This window comes from Pelodiscus sinensis, chromosome 1, assembly GCF_049634645.1.
Source record: "Pelodiscus sinensis isolate JC-2024 chromosome 1, ASM4963464v1, whole genome shotgun sequence".
In the NCBI taxonomy this organism is placed as follows: Eukaryota; Metazoa; Chordata; order Testudines; family Trionychidae; genus Pelodiscus; species Pelodiscus sinensis.
Genome location: NC_134711.1, coordinates 54,052,652 through 54,072,514, shown reverse-complemented (window position 1 = coordinate 54,072,514; position 19,863 = coordinate 54,052,652). Strand labels below are relative to the sequence as shown.

Below are 19,863 nucleotides of genomic sequence, written 5' to 3'. Positions count from 1 at the left end.
TGTGTTGTTGCTCGGTGAGTAGCTGCTCCTCAAATAAGGAAATCTAATGTAAATGTACTGTGCATGCGTGCAGTTCAGAGAGGGCTCAAGAGCTACTTTTAAAGCCCCTGAGATCTACCGGTAGATTGCGATCTACTGGTTGGTGACCATGGCACTAGATTCACTCAAGATTTGCCATCTGAAATAACTGAGATGAGATCACTAGAGACAAAAATTGGTCTTAGAATTCTAAATTTATAAAAGGACTAATTTTATAATGAATTTTAACTCAGTTTAATGGATTTACTGAAATTATCAGCAAATTCATTCATTCATTCTGTAGTAATTCTGTAATTATGAGTATACATTTCATTCTTCATACACAACAAATAGATTGAATGCCTACTTTTAGTGCAAAGTTCAAATCATCAAAAGTTATAGTGCCTCCAAAGAATGGATCAATTATTAAAAGAAAAACAAAATCATTAAAGTTTAAAAATTACAATCTTAAATATTTAGAGAAAATAACTCAAAGCACATATACTCCATGCAGGGGAGAATAATCTGGGAAAAGGTAATATAAAGAGGCTTAGAGAGGAGAGTGAGAATTGATAGCAAATCAGACATGAAATTACAATGTAAAACAGAAGCAAAAGAGACCAGTGTAATATTTGGGCAGCATTTGCATCCGCATCCCTTTCTATGGGTCAGTTTTTGCCATCCTTACTCGCACTGAGCTGTATCTTATACTGTAGTTGCATTTATTTCGGTGTTACTATACATGGAGTAAGGTATTATTCAGCTTGAATAAAGAAGGCAAGATCCAGCCCTAAGTCAGGTGATTCATCTTATTGAATCTGAAATATTAGGATCAGTTGAAAGATCTTCCTTGCTAGAAAACTATATTAGAGTGAGTTCGGGGGAAAAAAGCAACAAACATTGTGAAGGAGCAGCAGGGATTGTTTTATGAGGAAAGATGAAATAATTAGCTTGGCTGAAAAACAGCAAAGGGGAAGATGTGTTATTGGAAAAGAGGAGAGAAATTAAGGTGCTAGGTGGAATAAATGTAAGTAAAGAATCAAATAAATTTAAGTAAATGTTTAGACTGTATTCTAAGAAAGTAAAAATAAGATTTATTAGGGTTAGAATAGTCTCCCAAGACAAGTGGTGGGCATCACAATACTTGGAACATTTAAAACTAAACTGGGCAGAGCACTAGAAAATGTATTCAAAAAAATATAAGGCATGATATAATGGACCAATACATTTTTACTCCATGAATTCCATAGGTATAATTTTGCTCTGCCATGCAGCTCATGCAAAATGATTGAGGTCAAAGGGGCTGTATTGGTTATAAAACAGTGTAGAATTTCATCCTTTTCAATTTTATAACCAATTTCATAGCTAGTTTTGAGGTGGGTGTAATTTTTCCTTCATTGTGTGTTTGTATTTATCTGTATTGCAGAGAGCCCATGGTTAGGTATTTTACAACCATAATAAACAAGGGTCCTTCTGCAGAAGAGCTTACAGGCTCTGTATGAAAAACAAGTTGGATATAGTAGATTGGAGGAGCACAAGGTAACAATGAGACAGTGCTAATTAGCATAGTAAGCAGTGGGTACTGTACACTACTTGCCATTGGCAAGTATTTTGTAGGCATCACAACAGAGAATTTTAAAGAATTGTTACGAAAGATTTTACAATTGATGGAATTTATTGGAGTGTTGTTGCCACAAAGCAAAACCTACTTCTCCAAGAGCTGTCTCAAAAGTCCCCAGGGAGTAACACAGATAAAGAACACAAAATATTTCTTACTTATAAAATACTATAACATGCCATTTAAAAAAAAGATGAATTTTATTTTCAATGTCAATAAATAAACATACTCTATTGTTGACAGCACAAAGAATCTGATTTTAATAAACCTAAACAGACATCTGGGTTAATATTTATCTCGGAATATATAATTTTACAGCAACATCGTAATGACCATGTATAATTTCTTACTGCTTTCAGTACAAAGGTTTATGAAAAATGTTAGCCATTGTGTGATCAGACTTTTAGAAAACTGTCTGGGCAATACACAAATAAGAATGAGCATTTGGAACAAGTGAATGTTACTGTGTTATTAGTCACCATATTTCTTGTGTAAAAAACAAAACACGTTTAATGCATATTATGTGACTGTTACACCTCCTGATACTGAACCATTTTGATATTTTCTTATGTAACAGTCAGGTTGCATCAGCTGAAACTGGGGTATATAACTGAGTGTCATCGCCATACTTTTCGCAGCTGAGCCCATAGTATCTTACTTTCTCTCCCACTAGTCTCATGTAGATATTGAAGAGAGTTATATGGATCTCTGCAGGATTTCATAAGTGAGAGCTGTCAGGGAGTTACTATGGGAGTCAGCAGTTACCCTTCACACCTTTGAGAGTTCAGTTGGAGAGGAATGATTAGAGCTACTGTATTGTTGGGTCATCTATTTCTGCTCTTTAATGTAGTTGTGTTAGCAGTACCTTACAAAGATCCAGCATAAAGACCTTCCCTGTACCCAGGACACCCAAAAGTCATCTTTTACTGCCACTAGAGCCATCTTTGCATTGTGCCCTGGTTCAAATCCTGACTTTGAGGAATCCAGGATTCTGGCTTATTAAGCATGTTGTTGAAGTTTTGTGATTGCTACTTTCTCATACCCACATTGCAATCGACAATGAAAAGTCTCAGAGGGGTAGCAGTGTTAGTCTGTATCTGCAAAAACAATGAGGAGTTATGTGGCACTTTAGAGACCATTAGGGCAAAAGCTTTTGTGGGAAATCCCACTTCATCAGCTGAATTGGAATGGAAGTTGCAGAAGCACGGGTATATATAAGGAAGAAGTTGCTTGTGTTAATGAAGCTAATCAACTCAGGATGGAAGTGAATCACTCACAACATCTGGTGTGGAAATGTGAATATCCAGAGAGGGGAAATTGCCTTTGTGATGCATTAACTAGTTGAGATCCTTATCCAATCTTAAACTGATAGGCTACGTCTACACTGGCCCCTTCTTTGGAAGAGGCATGCTAATTTTGAAAGTGGGAATAGGGAAATCCGCGGGGGATTTAAATATCCCCTGTGGGATTTAAGTAAACATGTCCGCTGCTTTTTTTCCGGCTTGGGGAAAAGCCGGAAAAAAGCGTCTAGACTGGCCCGAGCCTCCGGAATAAAGCCCTATTCCGGAGGATCTCTTATTCCTACTTCAAAGGGCTTTATTCCGGAATAGGGCTTTATTCTGGAGGATCGGGCCAGTCTAGACGCTTTTTTCCGGCTTTTCCCCAAGCCGGAAAAAAAGCGGCGGACATGTTTATTTAAATCCCGCGGGGCATATTTAAATCCCCCGTGGATTTCCCTATTCCCACTTTCAAAATTAGCATGCCCCTTCCGAAGAAGGGGCCAGTGTAGACGTAGCCATAGTGTTGAATTTGCAAATGAATTCCAGTTCAGTAATCGGATTTTGAAATTCTTCTGTAGAAGGATGGCTACTTTCAAATCCATTATTGAATACCCAGGGAGGTTAAAGTGTTCCCCTACAGTTTTATGTGTTACTATTCCTGATGTCTGATTTGTGTCCATTTCTCCTTTGGCGTAGAGACTGTCCACTTTGGTCAACATACATAGCAGAGGGGCATTGCTGGCACTTGATGGCATATATCACAGACATACTTGATGGTGTGGTTTATGTGGTTAGTCCTGTGACAGTCTCACAGGCATAGATGTGTGGACAGAGTTGGCAACAAGATAGGTTTCTGGGTAAATGTTTTTGTAGTACATTGTGTGGCTGCTGGTAAGTATTTGTTTCAGGTTGGGGGGCTGTCTGTAGGCAAAGATTGGCCTGTTTCCCAAGGTCTGTGAGAGTGATGGATTGTTTTCCAGAATTGGTTGTAGATTGTCAATGATGCGCTGGAGGGCTTTAAGCTGGGAGCTGTATGTGATGACCAGTGGTTTTTGCTTTTACAAAGCTTGGTCCTACAATGGAGTGAATTGCATTTCTGAGTTACGGCATTTTGACTTACAATGCTATTTTTAGAAGATAGTTGTGTCATAAGTCTGAGGGCTGCCTGTCTAGTATTTTGTGTGGTAAAGAACTTGCTTTATTTTAATGAAGACTTAGTATCCTAAAAATTGGAAATGACACAGGCTCAATTCTAGAGTTTGTCCCCTTTGCAATGCTCCACCACTGCAAAGGGGAAGGAAATCTGGGGAGTTTCTCTAGTTGAGAATTCCACATTCCTTCAGCATAGAGGGAATGCATATTTGGTACAGAATTGGTGTAACAGCTCAATATCACCACTTCTAAACCTCCACAGTGGGGAGGCATGCCCCCAACTGAAATGGAGCATGAAGAGAAGCTGACTAATGACAGGGGATAAAGTAGCTCCCAGATGGTCCCTGCCCTGGGCACAGCTGGGCAAAGAAGCAGTTTAAGGAGCCACAACAGTCCTTGCATAGTTTTAGAGCTGCTTAAACTACTCCCACTGGATTATAGCCCTCGGAACCACTGTGTCAACCAAAGATTAGTAGAATCAACAGCACTGTATATATCACAAGAGGAAGTTCACCATTTTTCTGATCCCTGTATCTCTTTGGAGTAGGTTCTAGATTGAGCCTAAGAATTTGAAAGTCACTGGTCCAGTTTCCGGCTCAGTACAGTCACACAATCACATCTAAAAGGCTTTTATTTTTTTTACAATGATAAATACATTATTCTCTTTAGATGCTACCTCACCCCCTCTTAGCCACAACCTTTAAACTCTTATGCCATTAATTTGCTATGAGAAACACTAGGGGTGCGTCTAGACTGGCAAGATTTTGCGCAAAAGCAAATGCTTTTGCGCAAAAACTTGCCAGCTATCTACACTGGCTGCTTGAATTTGTGCAAGAGCACTGACTTTGTAATGTACAAAATCAGTGCTTCTCACGCAAATACTTTCACGCTCCCGCTCGGGAAAAAGCCCTCTTGCGCAAGAATACTTGCTCAAGAGGGCCAGTGTAGACAAGGAAGAACTGTTTTGCGCAAAAAAGTCCCGATGGCTAAAATTGCGATCGGAGCTTTCTTGTGCAAAATTGCGTCTAGACTGGCCATGGATGCTTTTGTGCAAAAGCACTTTTTGCGCAAAAGCATCCGTGCCAATCTAGATGCACTTTTGCGGAAATACTTTTAATGGAAAAACTTTTCTGTTAAAAGTATTTCCGTAAAATCATGCCAGTCTAGACTCAGCCAAACCGTAGCTGTTAATATGCTTTCCACTTGCTAAGCAGTTTTCCAAGTGTAGTCTTGGAAAAAGTATTTGGCCTGGTTAAATTACAGGCACAAAAGGTTCCCTTGAAAAGAAAACAAAATAAATTTAGATTAAATCCCCTCTCCCCCACAAATCTAACTGTTTAGGGTTTTTTTTTCAAACTATCTATTAAAAAAGGATACCTCTAAACCCTTTCAGTAAAGCTGTATTTATTGCAACTGCTCGAAACTATATTTAAGCTGTTTGAAAGAACCTTTATTTGCAAGCAATTGATGATGCTCCTTCTGCATAAGAATTAACTTGTACACTTCAGAGAGTGCCAGCAGCTGCATCAGGCTAATGTTCACAAAATTTTAATACCAAAAAAGATTTAACTGATGACTTCTAGTTACCAGGGTTACGGAATGACTTTCAACAATATTAACTCCAGCTATTCATTGCAGTTTTATAAAGGATGAACTGCAATATGAGAAAGTATTACCTTAGCCCATGTTGAGGAGACATGCTAAAATTTGTGGGTAAAATGCTTGTGGAATACTTTTTTCAACTTTTATTTCTTTTAAGTAAAATGTTCATATTTCTTCTGAGAGATAAAGTTCCCCTGGAAGTTTTTCTATACATGTGAGCCATGTTAGATGGAAAATGTGTTCCTCATACAACTCCAAAATCAATTCAAGTTTGTAATCAACAAGTCAAAAATAGCCATCCTGCTTTTAAAATATGCTATCTGGGCCACATTTTCCTGGCTCTTATATAAGTGCGTGGAGTGAGAAGCGGGCAAGGGAACTCCGTGATCTTACACAATAAGAAAAGATCCAGGTATAGCTGCATTCCTTGCATTTAAGGGATCAATGGAATTGTTCTTGTCTCTGGGGATGCCACCTCCATGACAACTTATGGACTGGAGGGCTAACAGCTCGCCAGGCCCCTGGACAAGTCAGGTAGGGGACCTGCTTGGTGTCCCCAGAAGGGGTGAGGATGAGTCTAGACAGTCCTTAGCATTGCTGGGAGCTCTTGGTGCTACCCACAGCATGCTGTGCAGCGCTCCGGCAGCAATTGAAAGGGCCCGGGGCTCCAGCTGCTGTTACTGTTTCCATAGCGGTGGCAGCAGACAGGAGCTCCAGGCCCTTTTGTATCACTGGTCCCTGGGGCAATTGCCCCATTTACCCCTTTCCCCATCAGCAGGTCTGGCTATGGAACAAAATGGGCAAGAAGCTAAATCTCACAAAGAGGTGGTTTGTAACTTCCCGGCTTCAGAGGACCTGGGTAGGAATGCAGGACTGTGCCTAAATAGTTAGAGCCCTGCAAGTCAGTGGGTATTTGCTTTATATTCATGGTTATCCCATCCACGGATGTGGATGCAGATATCTACTGCTCATTTTTGTATATATGGATGCAGATACAAATTTGTAAATAACACAACTGAGCCTTGTAACAACTACAGTACAATCTCAGAGTAACAAATACCAGAGCAACAAAGTGACTGATCGATCACATTCCTCATTGCGAACCGGAAATATACAGCAGCAGAGACAGAACAGTACCGTATTAAACCTAAGCTACTAATAATTAAATAATAATGTTGAGATGGAGATTCACAAATTGACAGTAACAAACTATAATAAATAAGAATTCAAAATGTAGTAAATGTTTATAATCACTGTTTTCTTTTATTACTGGTATATCAAGGATTGTTCCTCCTTCTGTAGGTGATGTGAGCACTGAAATAACCAACATTAAACAAATTAGACTTTACTTTTTTCGTAATAACTAAAATGTTGGTGAATTAAAATATTGTATTGGAATATAAATAATATAGCCTATACAGTGACACTACTAAGTTTGGCCTGATCTCTGTTCTAAATGGCAATTTTGAGTGTGTAAGAATTCAAGAGCAGGCCCTTAATTTGAGATGTATGTAAGAGAGAAAAGGTTACAAAATGTGTATATCCCATCTGTAGCTTTTCTAGAAAGGTTATATTTAAAAGTATGAGGTCTTATTGCATTTTGAAATTTTTAAAAACATAATCTCAAGCTATTCTAATGTATTTGGTTATTTGGGAAGGAATTAGACAAACATGGAGTAAAAATAACCTCTGCATTAAAATAACATCATTATTTCCACTATTGTTTCTCAGTTAATTTCATGTTTTCTTGGTACAAACTGAAAATTCAAGACATTTTCATGTCATTTATTGTCATTAAAAACAATTCATTAGATTTTATTGATGATTTTAATTTTGAGATTATTTCTACAAATTTACATCACTTTAAAATGAAAGTATATTTCCCACAATCTCATTAAATGTTTTTAGTTACAAGAAACTTTAAGAATTGTTAAGACCTAGTTTTCTTCTGTAAATATCTGTTCAGTAATCTTTCAATTGTGGTTTCATAGCTTCATTGAGACATCAAATAAGTTTCAGCAGGCTTTAGCCATTTCCATTAAACTGACAAGCATTTAGAGAAAACAAACTTTTAAAGTAACTGGAACACGTATTGTCCTGTAATCATGTCCTGTATTCTCCTTTTGTATTACCATCTCATCACTTCCCTCTCTATAGCTGTTGATGGCTGAAACATTTAGTTCTGTTTATTTTCTATTTCCTGTATAATTACACTGTAATCAGGAAGTTTAGTAGTAGAACTTTGTCATGAAAGAGAACCCCAAGATCACCACCTTGTACAATATACAGAATGTATCCTATAAATTCTGTAAGTGTTGCTTTTCTATCCTACCTGCTGTTCATTTATGTTTCAACTAGCACATTTAGACAGTGTTGGTCAGATCCTTAAGGAGGGGCTCAAGGTAGGATGTTAGAGATATGGGGTAAGGAGAGGCTCTGGGCAGGGGATTGTGTGTGTGTGTGGGGGGCCTTTTTGAATCATATCCACAATATTTTAAAATGATATAAATTGAAAGATTCAAAGAAAGGAAAATGATTTAGCTTAGTTTAGAAATATTCCCATTTATAGTAGTCATTGCTGATTAGAAATGTAAGCTTTTGCATCCTGTATTTTATAAACTTTCTTTCCTGGAAATAGAAAATGATTGAATGTTACAAGGTTTGATTATATTGAGATGTGACATAATTTCTCCTCATAAAGGACACTAGACAGGAAAAAAAGAGAAATGCCTACCGGTATTTGTGGAGAAAGGGTGGTTACCCACTTTGGCCAAATATTTTTTTCTGGATCTTGTATGAATGATGTTTTGATTTGAGTAATCATTCTCTGCCTGATGGTAGTGGATGCATTTACTTAAGACTTCTGAGGCCTAAGTTAAAACAGCCTAAAATACATTAGACAGTACTCTTTCTGAAAACTGAAACAGAAAAAAAATCCTTTTATACATCAACATTTCGCTAGAAATGAATGTATCAGCTAAAAATGTACAAGATAATGACTTATTTGGAAATAAATTAATCTCAGCATCAAATATTGCAGAATTTACTTGTTATGAAATACACCCATTCTGCTCACACACTACACAGTGCAGGATTGGAACCTAAATAGGATCTGCAGAAGTAAAGAGCTGCAAGAGAGTTCGCATGAAATCCTGGCCCCATGAAGTTAAAGGTAAAATTCCCATAGATTTGAATCGAGCCAGGATTTCATTCTTGATTTGCATCAAGTTTGCAAACAGAGGTAGAAAAGATCTTCTGGAGCCAGAGGAAGCCAATAGGAGCTCTGTCAATAGGGAGGTGGGGGGGGGGGGGGGGGGGGGAGAAAGAATGATGTATCCTGGCCTTTCCATTTGGTAAGAAGTAAATAACTGATAATGCTTGTTTGTGTAAAAATAAAGTAACGTAGGGTAAAAAACAGTACAAACTGCATGAGGCTTTAGGGTCCATATAACACATTCTCATACAGATTCTGGAAAACGAAGGTATTTTGTTTGTGATCTATTCTGACTCATTGTATAACTCATCTTATATACACAAAATTAGCCACATATTTATTTACAAATACAAGATGCCTGGATGAATGTGAAACCAATGTATTTATGAGATCTGGTATATGTACTAATGAATGAATGAACAATTAACTGATTGTTGACCAGGATCTAAACAATAAGTACTGTTCATTAGGTAACAACTTCTATACTTCAAAGTAGAGATGTATGGTAGATATTGCACAATATAAAATTGCTATTATTTATTTGTACACTGAATGGTTGTTTTTTCTGTTTTTCATGTAATTTTAAAATTCTAAGTAAAACATAGGAATAAAGCAAATCTATATCTTCTTTTACAGTGTTCTGTTTCCTGTGGAAAGGGTATAAAGTATCGTGATGTGCATTGTGTGAACAGCATCCACATTAAATTAGAGGAAGAAAACTGTAGACATTTAAAGAAACCTCGAACCCACAAAGTTTGTAGAACTGTCAGATGTCCTGCATGGAAGGCCAACAGATGGAAGGAGGTAGCTAAAATTTCCTGTAATTATATCCCCCTCTTCCTTCTAAGCAATTCATACAAGGGCATATTAATGCTATGCTGCTTCAATTAAAATACTAGACAGAAGTTGTTCTTATGTGCTATCCACTTAAGAACATAAGAACAGCCATACTGAGTTGGACCACAGGTTCATCTAGCCCAGTGTCCTGTCTTTGACAGTAGCCTATTCCAGGTGCTTGAGAGGGAATGAACAAAATAGGTAATCAGCAAGAGATCGCATCCTCTGTCATCCATTCCCAGATTCTGGCAAACAGAGCCTAGGGACACCATCCCTGCCATTCATGCACCTATCCTTCATGAATTTATCTAGCTCTTTTTGGAACCCAGTTATAGACTTGGCCTTCACAACATTCTCTGGCAAAAGCATTGCAGGTTGATGGTATATTGTGTGAAGAAATACTTCCTTTGTTTATTTTAAACCGGCTACCTATTAATGTAATTGGGTTACTTCTATGTCTTGTGTTATGAGAAGGAACAAATAACACTTCCTTATTTATTTCTCCACATCAGTCATGATTTTAGGGACCTCTATGATGTTCCCTCTTAGCCATCTCTCTTCCATGCTGAAAAGTCCTAGTCTTATTAATCTCTCCACATAGGGAAGCTGTTCCCTTATAGCTATACTAATTATATCTACAGCTTAAAATGAATTGGCACACTATAAGATCTTGCTTTTATTTGTAAATTATATCACAGAAAATACTGACAAATTTGCAAGTGAAAATTAAAATATATTTGATAATGCCCATCTGTTGCTGATTAATGGTTTGGGGCTCTCATTTCACAGGATAGCCTTTTCTTGAAGGGTAGCTAGCCTAATTTGTAGATTCAAGACCAAATAGTTAAGATAAACATTTACATTCTGTGATCTTTGGAGTTTCACTTATCGGTGTATAATAATGTATTGTGTCATAAGTCATCACTTTAGTAATTTCCTTTTAATGTGCCCTTGCTCTTTAAGGGTAAACTTTTCATAAGTGTCTTAGGGTATGTCTACACTGCCATCCTAGTTCGAACTAGGGTGGCTAATGTAGTCATTCGAACTTGCAAATGAAGCCCAGGACTAAAATATCCCGGGCTTTATTTGCTGCTAGATTAATGTTAATGGAGCAGAACAATCTTTTAAATGCAGGAGATTCTTCAGGATCTTTAGTATGAGCACCTCCACTGCATTAAGTTTGCATTGTGCTGCTCATATTGAGAATCTTTTCCATTTACAGAAATAAGTTCTCTTTGTGGAATGCTTCCTGTTTTGCAGGAATATTTCTTGCGCTTGAAAGAAGTTTGTCAGTATCACTCAACTGGCCAACACCAAGGCTATCTGATACAGTTATGGCATGTCTGGATAAAGTGTGAAACACTGTTTGACGTCAATTCTGCAGAATTATGTCCAGACATTCTGGGACGCCAGATAGTATCCAAAAGGGCCCATAAGCCAGAACCCGGCATGAATTACCTTGACTTTGTTCCACCTGATCTTGAATATTAACCCAGGACTTGGAAATGGACGGGAAAACATACACGAGTGCAGGGTCCATGGTATAAGGAAGATGGCTACTAGCAAGCCAGGCTCATACCTCTTTTGGAAAGAAAGGCTAGACATTTCTTGGTGCCTAAGGGTATGTCTACACTAGCTACCCTAGTTCGAACTAGGGTGGCTAATGTAGTCATTTGAACTTGCAAATGAAGCCCAGGACTAAAATATCCCAGGCTTTATTTTCATGTTCCCGGGTGCAGCCATTTTTAAATGCCCGGTAGTTCGGATTCCCTGCCCGCGGCTACACACAGCATGGGCTAGGTAGTCTGAACTAAAGCCCCTAGTTCGGACTAACGTTACTCCTCCTGCAATAGCATACAATAGCATAATAGCATAAATGTGAACAATGGTGGAAAAATAGTAGGAGCTACAGGAAAAAACACATCCTAAAATATGGCTTGATAATTTCGTTCAATGGCTCTTCATGGGATATTTTCATATGTTGATAGAGAATGCTGTATACTGTATTGTACATAGGGTTTAATAACAATTAGGACCTGTTCTAAAATTCCTGCTTGGGAGTTTTCCCTGATTGGCCTTTTTAAAACATATTCTTATGGGGGCTCACAGCAAGAGGTTCCCTATCCTTGCTGTTGCTGGCAGAAGCATGACCAGGCAGCTTGGCAGACACTCTGACTCTGTCTTCAGGTGCTGCCCCTTACAGTTTTCATTGGCTACAGTTCTCGGCCAATGGGCTGCGACCCACAGAGTCAGCACCCGGGAATAAGAACGGAGGCAGTGTGCAGACAAGAGCAGGACAAGGAGCCACTTGTCCCAGGTGAACTTCCCCCATTGACCTCAAAATGTTTACTATAGACACTTGTGTGTCTGTAAGGACACGCTGCTGATCCGTGCACAGTGCATTTCAATCTGCTGCTAGACAGTGGATGTACCACTTCCTCTAAATGTGAAAACTTACTCCTCCAGAGTTGAAGTCTTCCTCCTATTCCAGGAACATTCTTGCATCACAAATACCTAAGGCAGTCAGTTGGAGTACACCAGTCATTTTTGTTAAACACTATACGCTTAATCTATCTGCAAGGACAGGAGCTAGGTTCAGGAGAGCAAAATTGCAAACACTATTAGCTTAGACCATCTGGACTCCTCTGTTCCACCTTTTAGATGGGGGCACTGCTTGTCAGTTGCCTAGAGTGGGATCCACATTGACTGTAACTTGAAGCATTACCTGACAGCAATTGTGTCTGGTCAGCGTGAATTCCATGTCCCATCCTCTGTCCCTGTATCTCAGAATCCTTTATATCTGGAATTCTGAACACTGAGACATCTAGAATACTTCTGAATACTTAGGGAGTGGGGAAAACAGGCATGGTAGGGGTAGAGGTCTCTAGGGAGAAATGGAGAGCAGGTGTGGGTTGGGGACTTGGTACAGTTCTGTGTCACTGGTGTGCAATGACCTGTGAATCTGTTAGTAGAGCTCTGCAAAGCTTCAGTTATCCATGGACAATTTTTGCAGATTGCGGATCAGATGCAGATACAATTTTTGGTATCTACGCATTGTTTAAAACTGAGCATCCTCTATTTTACACTACTACGATTTCAACTACATAGGCCTGATCCTGCACAGCCTGTGCATATATGAGTGGCCACTCTTCCCATTGAGACTTACGTTAAACGTGCCATATATCTTTCAGGAGCATGGTCCTTAGTCTGTAGTATTTATTTAAGCTCACCTGCTGAAAGTGTGTTTTTTCTATTGTTATTTGACATTTTCATCCTAAATCTCCTATGACAAAAATGTAGAAAATTGAAGTAAACACCTGAACTATGTTATCGAAAGAAAACAGAAGTGTGTTAGCTGTAATAAGTGCAAAATGTAAAAGGGTAATACTGTATACAAGCCTCTTGGTTCATGAATGACATGCGATAATGGGAATTACACCGTATTTTCGCAGCTACCTTTTTCATATTCTTTCTTTTATGTATGCATGTATTGACTTTAGTGTTCTGTGACCTGTGGAGTGGGCATTCAACAACGAGATGTTTACTGTCGGCTGAAAGGCACTGGTCGAGTGAATGAAGCAGTGTGTAATCGTGATGCTCAACCCCCTAGGCAGAAGCCCTGTTGGTTGCCTGCCTGTGTGCCATACCAGTGGCTAACAGATGAATGGCAAGATGTAAGTATGGACTTTTAACTACTGCAAAGTAACTGGCCTGCAAATGCGAACAGGCCTGCAGAATTCAAAAGCTCTTTTTCTTTCTAATATAGAACTTGTTTTAGGCAGAGACAATGCAGGAAGTATCAACTTTTATGTAAGTTGTGTGTCCTCAATCTCATGTAAATGGTATCTCTTACTAGAGATTTTAGAAATGTGTGTCTATCTCTCTATCCAGCTGCCTGTGAGTCTATTTGTTCAAGAATTCCTTCTAAATGGTAAAAGCTAGGACCACCAAATGTGGTATGCAACTTCCTCTTATAACTTAAAGCAAGGCCAGGGTTTGGTTGTGCCAAAACCATGGCATTTGCCTGGAATTCGATTGTTTCTCATAATATGGAAAGGGAGGGGTCTGGTAGGAGAGAGTTATGCTGCGGAATGACCACAAGGGGGGCAGAAAGAGGCCAGAGAGGAGGACCGTTACCACTATAATCCCATTGGGCCAACTGGGGGTAGGGATGGAGAAAGGAACAGCTATCTACTACATATTTCAGGCTATGTCTAGGCTGCAGAGATTTTCTGGGATACTTTGAGGTATCCCGGAAAAGCTCTGCTGCGTCCAAGGAACACATCTGCTTTTTCGGAACAGTTTCCAAAAAAGCGGATGTATTCTTTCAGCATCCCTGTATTCCTCTCAGTGAGAGGACTAAGAGATGTTCCAAAAGAGGACTTTTTTTTCTGATTTGGGTTTGTGTAGACAGGCCAAATTTCAGAAAATCCTCTTTCAGAAAAAAAGCGTACAAAGATATGCAAATTGTGTATCTTTTCCCAACTTTTCTCGGCAGTATATACATAGCCTCTGAGGGTGTGTCTAGACTACTGAGTTTTGTCGACAAAAGTGGACTTTTGTCGACAAAACTATACCTGCGTCTACACTACCGCTGAGTTCTGTCGATATAATGTCGACAGAACTCAGCAGTTTTGTCGACGTTGGTAAACCTCATTTTACGAAGCATAACACCTTCTGTCAACAGAGTTCTGTTGACAGAAGGTGTTATTGCATGTAGGGTTGTGTCTAGACTACAGGGTTTTGTTGACAAAGCAGCTTGCTTTGTCGATAGAACTGAATGTGTCTAGACGCTCTTTGTCGACAGAAGTTTTGTCGACAGATACTGTCGACAAAACTTCTGTCGACAAAAGCCTGTAGTCTAGACATACCCTGAGAGTTTGTCTATGTGTCTGTCTGTCCCGCAGCCAGAGGACATGCACCTCTCCCCTGGCTGTGCCCACTTCAGCGGCAGTGGGCATGGACAGGCACTTCACAACTGGCCCTAAGTTGTTACATTGAGAGAAGACTGGGACAGCCTGCATACTGAACCCTTCCTCGGCAACCCACAGTAGGAAGTTCTACAATGTGAAGATTTGCCTTTAAAAATAAGAAATAAAATAAAACATAGCATGCCAGTTGAAGAAAATCTAAAGGCACAGAACTGTAGATGATTTTGATGTTACAGTAGCCTTAAAAAATGTATGAGTAAAAATGTGAAGCAAGTAGTGTAGACAGGGAAAAAAGCAAGCATAACCATAAAGATGCACAGGGTGCCTACCAGTTATATAATGTTAATTTATAACCTGATCCCCAGGGATGTGGCTTTTTAGAATCAGGCTCCTAGGGGAATGAAGTCCCAAATCTGAGTATGATTATTTTAAAATATGAATGGTGCAATATTTAGAGTATAAAAATATAGTCCTCCTGACTTGCTATTGCTGTACATGCCACAAACCACAGAGAATCCACAGATCACTTGCTGGTGGCTTACAAAGTGCTGGGTTTAGATTACAAGATTCTGGCATATTTTCCCCTGCTAAATCAATTAAAATTACTACTGTCACTTTCTTGTGAAAGCAACTGCAGAGTTTGCCTCAGGGCTACTCTGTGATCAGGAATGGGAGAGCCCGTATGACTGAGAATGGGATGGGAGGTGTTCATGAGACAATCTCTATTAAACTGTGCTCCACAATGTTTGAGAAACTTTGGTTCATAATATGTGGGTAATAGTTATCACTGAACTATTAGGATGTTGGCATAACAGAGGGGAGGAGCCAAGCTCTACACACACAGAACTTCCTCTCAGTTGTAGCTATCAGAGGAAGAATCACAAGAATGTTTTGCACATAATGCATGTGAGTACCTTGCCTGATGATGCTAATGTGAAATGCTGGCTTTATGGGGGAATTGTGCACATGCATACTTACCGGGTCCATCTAGATGAGGTCTGTTTTTCTTTAAGGGAATTATTTATTTATTTTTCATTTTTTTTAAAAAACCCTCTAAAACCTTTTATTTGAACTAAGAATTGAAATAATTTCTATTTTCATTACTTAAAAAATCATTATCTGGCCTCTTTTGTTCTCACATTTCTTCTTTGCCATTTTCCAATCTTTAAGCTTCAGATTCCATATATGGTGTTTTCAGTGATCATCTTCTATCCTTCTGTGTCTCTGCTCCTCATCTGCTCTCTATTCCTTTCATTCTCCCAGCTTCTCACCACCTTCCAAAAGGCACAGTGTTCTTCTCCTTCTCAGCCCTGGCAAAGACAAATTAAGTAACACTAACTTGACAAAGAGGTCCTAAGACACCCTCTATTAGAGTATTGGGAATGCTATGGTACGGCATTTGGGAGATGAACACATGCACTTTGCTTTGCTGTCTCTTGTTGGTAGCTTATGTCATGTTTGTAAAATTTCTTTGTTGACATTCTCCCTGCCCCTTCTTTCACAATGTTGGCCTTGTTTACACTGGCATGTCATCTCACCAAAACTGCCTTTTGGCGACAAAATTGCGAGAGCGTTTACACTAAAATGTGACTTTTGTTGGGGAAAAACACCCAGTGACAAAAAAACCAAAACACGCACAAGAGAATTTTGTTCTTTTCCCTCTTTTTATTGTCAACAAAGAGACAAAGTGGACTCTGCTCTTTGTTTTGTTGAGAGATCCGGCTTCCGCCAGTATCCCACAATGCCTTCCCTGATAGTTGTGCTCAATGTTTTATGATCTCTGCTGCCCTGCAGGCAGATGCTCCTCCCCCTTTCAAAGCTCCAGGGAGTATCTGACAGCTAAGTGGGCTGCTCCATTGGAGAACAAACAAGTAGAATGCTTCTGTTCTGACCTGCACTAGGAACACAGCAACAGGCAGACTGCTGCTGCAGGGGGAGGACTGGAAAGACTGCTGTGACATTCCTCAGCATGGAGAACTCACATAGCTATGAGGGAATCTCAAGAAGCACAATGATCACCTCTGCCTTCCCACAACACTGCACTGCGGGGTGCTCACCCACATTGCTTTGCTCTTATCTGTTGAGAGGATGCCAGCTATGTGGCCAGGAAATATTGACAATTTGAGGCAGAAAAACTGGTTTGACCAGTTTTCACTTTTGGCAACATTTTGCATGTTGACAGCACTTTTGTCGTCAAACCTTCCCAGTGTAGACATAGCCTAAATCCAGTATTAATGGTTACTAATGTAGAGTTTGGATTCATTTTTTCAAAACTTTTATATAACTAAACATTTGCAAGATATTCTATCTCTGAAGACCAAATTACCCAGCCTATGTTAGTTGAATGTTTATTGTTTCTTATCATCCTTTCATACAGAGGAGTCATTTTGATCTTACCCCATATACTGCCCTGCCATTTTCTTCATTTTAATCTCTGGCTCACTTTACATGTAATGCAGGAATGTAATTATACATTCTTATTTTTTCATATAAGTGCTAATATCTGAGCTTTGAGAAGAAAGTGAAAGGTTTGGATGCATCGGGTGTTTGTATTGAAATAGATAACTGGTTTCACAAGATGTTTCTATTTCAAGGTTTAATTTATCCATAGCAGCCATCAAGAGAGATTTGTTCTATAAGGGTATGTCTACACTACCCTCCTAGTTCGAACTAGGAGGGTAATGTATGCATACCGCACTTGCTAATGAAGCCCGGGATTTGAATTTCCCGGGCTTCATTAGCATAAGCGGGGAGCCGCCATTTTTAAATTCCCGCTGCTTCGAACCCCGTGCAGCGCGGCTACACGGGGCTCGAACTAGGTAGTTCGGACTAGGTTCCTATTCCGAACTACCGTTACTCCTCGTGAAACGAGGTGTACCGGTAGTTCGGAATAGGCACCCTAGTCCGAACTACCTAGTTCGAGCCCCGTGTAGCCGCGCTGCACGGGGTTCGAAGCAGCGGGGATTTAAAAATGGCGGCTCCCCGCTTATGCTAATGAAGCCCGGGAAATTCAAATCCCGGGCTTCATTAGCAAGTGCGGTATGCATACATTACCCTCCTAGTTCGAACTAGGAGGGTAGTGTAGACATACCCTAAATGACTATTTTAAATGGAAATAATGTAATTTGTTTTTGTTGTATTCAGTGCTCAGCATCATGTAGGAAAAAGGAAACACGCCGGAAGGTCAAGTGTGTGGATGAACACAAGATCCAAGTAAATGAAAGTTTCTGCGATCCTGCCACAAAGCCTCCATCAATCAAAAAATGCAGGATCACTCCCTGTAAATATGTTGTTGTTACAGGAGATTTATCACAGGTAAATTAATCATGTTGCTAACCAAATTTCCATTTACCTAGTATATCAGAAAATATTAATATGATTGTTCATTGGTTGTAAAAAATATTTTAAATTTTTTCCACATGGAATCTTCACATCAACCAGGATTTTTTGTTGTGACACCAAGACCACAGTCCTTTCTAGCCATGTTCTACAATTACATCTCTGGGAGGAACAGGGGCCCCGTTTCAGGAAAGCTGGGGGGGGGGACAGCAGCTGTGCAGCTTACTTTTTTTCCCGTTCCCCTGACTATCAGGGAGCGAGGGGAAAGTACTTGGATTCCGTGCATGTCTCTCACTCCTGGCTGGTGAAGAGAGGGGGCAGAGGAGTTATTAAAGAAATACAAGGGTACTTTCCCCTTGCTCCCTGATAGTCAGGCTGCTACCCTCCATGTTCTCCCAAAATGGCACCCTTGGGGGGGGGGGTACTGATGGGTTGGTATTTTCTGATACCTGGGGGCAGAGGCAAGAGGGGCAGTTGTTAAGCTCTCTAGATCCACCGCCTCCTCCCACTGCTCTTGTACTGCACTGTGGGCCTGGAGTATGGTTGAGTACTGTGATCATTGGAGGGTGCCAGGTCTAGACTCAGTGGGTATGTCTACACTACCCCGCTAGTTCGAACTAGCGGGGGTAATGTAGTCATCCGCAGTTGCAAATGAAGCCCGGGATTTGAATTTCCTGGGCTTCATTTGCATGAAGCCGGCCGGCGCCATTTTTAAATGCCGGCTAGTTCGGACTCCGTGCCGTGCGGCTACACGCGGCACGGACTAGCTAGTTCAGAACTAGATAGTGTGGAACGAGGTGTACAGCTAGTTCGGATTAGAAGCCTAATCCGAACTAGCTAGTCCGTGCCGCGTGTAGCCGCGCGGCACGGAGTCCGAACTAGCCGGCATTTAAAAATGGCGCCGGCCGGCTTCATGCAAATGAAGCCCGGGAAATTCAAATCCTGGGCTTCATTTGCAACGGCGGATGACTACATTACCCCCGCTAATTCAAACTAGCGGGGTAGTGTAGACATACCCTCAGTTTCTCATCATCTTTATGTGACACTTCTCTGGAGTAGAGTTCAGGGGGTAAAGAAATAGGAGGATCTGTGATGGAGTTAAGTGGCATCAGCAGGAAGATAAGGAAGCTTTTTCCCTCCCATCAATTTACTCCTCCTTGTTTGCAGCAGCCACTTTGTTTTAGAGATTTTTGCCATGAATTTTGCCAAAAACTCCTCATTGTTTTTGCTGAGACAGACTAACATGGCTACCTCTTTGAATGTTTTTTGTTATTTATTTCAGTGTTCAGCCAACTGTGGGCTTGATTACCGGCAAAGGATCACATACTGTGCGGGAATCCACACTATTCGGAATAATCATGCCTATGGTCTTCGCTTGGTACCATACCGAGATTGCCCAATAATACCCTCCCCACAAATGTATAAGTGCAACATCAGGGGGTGTTTACAAGCAGCTACTTGGAAGGTGGGGAAGTGGAGCAAAGTGAGTATAAATGTGCAAGCAAAAACTTTACAGTCTCCTCAAACACAAACTTTTTCAAAATGAATATACTGGCAATGGTCATGATTTGTTTTCTTCTGAACATCTGGTTGCTATCTTTGTGTAGTGCTCAGTAGCCTGTGGCGTGGGAATAAAGGAAAGAAGAGTAGAATGCCTGACTGAAAATGGGTTATCCAGTAGCTTGTGCCTGTCACGTTTAAAACCAGCAGAAAGAAAGATCTGCCATGCAAAAGAATGTAAGTAATCGACATAGATGATTATGTAGTGGACTAAATGCTTTCTTGCTGTATTTATCTAAATATGGTAAAATAAATTATCTTTGCAACACAATTATAGCTGCTGAAATTCAGTTCTTAGTTCATGAAATATTG

General features: G+C 40.0%; 1 protein-coding gene across 6 annotated transcripts in view; it reads left to right on the top strand.

Annotated features, from left to right (window-relative positions):
- The window catches only part of ADAMTS20 (ADAM metallopeptidase with thrombospondin type 1 motif 20), a 189,380-nt gene that overhangs the window by 159,072 nt on the left and 10,445 nt on the right, over positions 1-19,863 (top strand). For all 6 annotated transcript variants that reach the window (XM_075930240.1, XM_075930234.1, XM_075930230.1 and 3 more), the window contains 5 exons: positions 9,521-9,688; positions 13,222-13,395; positions 17,797-17,967; positions 19,274-19,474; positions 19,599-19,728. In XM_075930240.1, coding sequence (XP_075786355.1) covers positions 9,521-9,688; positions 13,222-13,395; positions 17,797-17,967; positions 19,274-19,474; positions 19,599-19,728 — 844 coding nt within the window. The remainder of the gene's footprint in view (positions 1-9,520; positions 9,689-13,221; positions 13,396-17,796; positions 17,968-19,273; positions 19,475-19,598; positions 19,729-19,863) is intronic.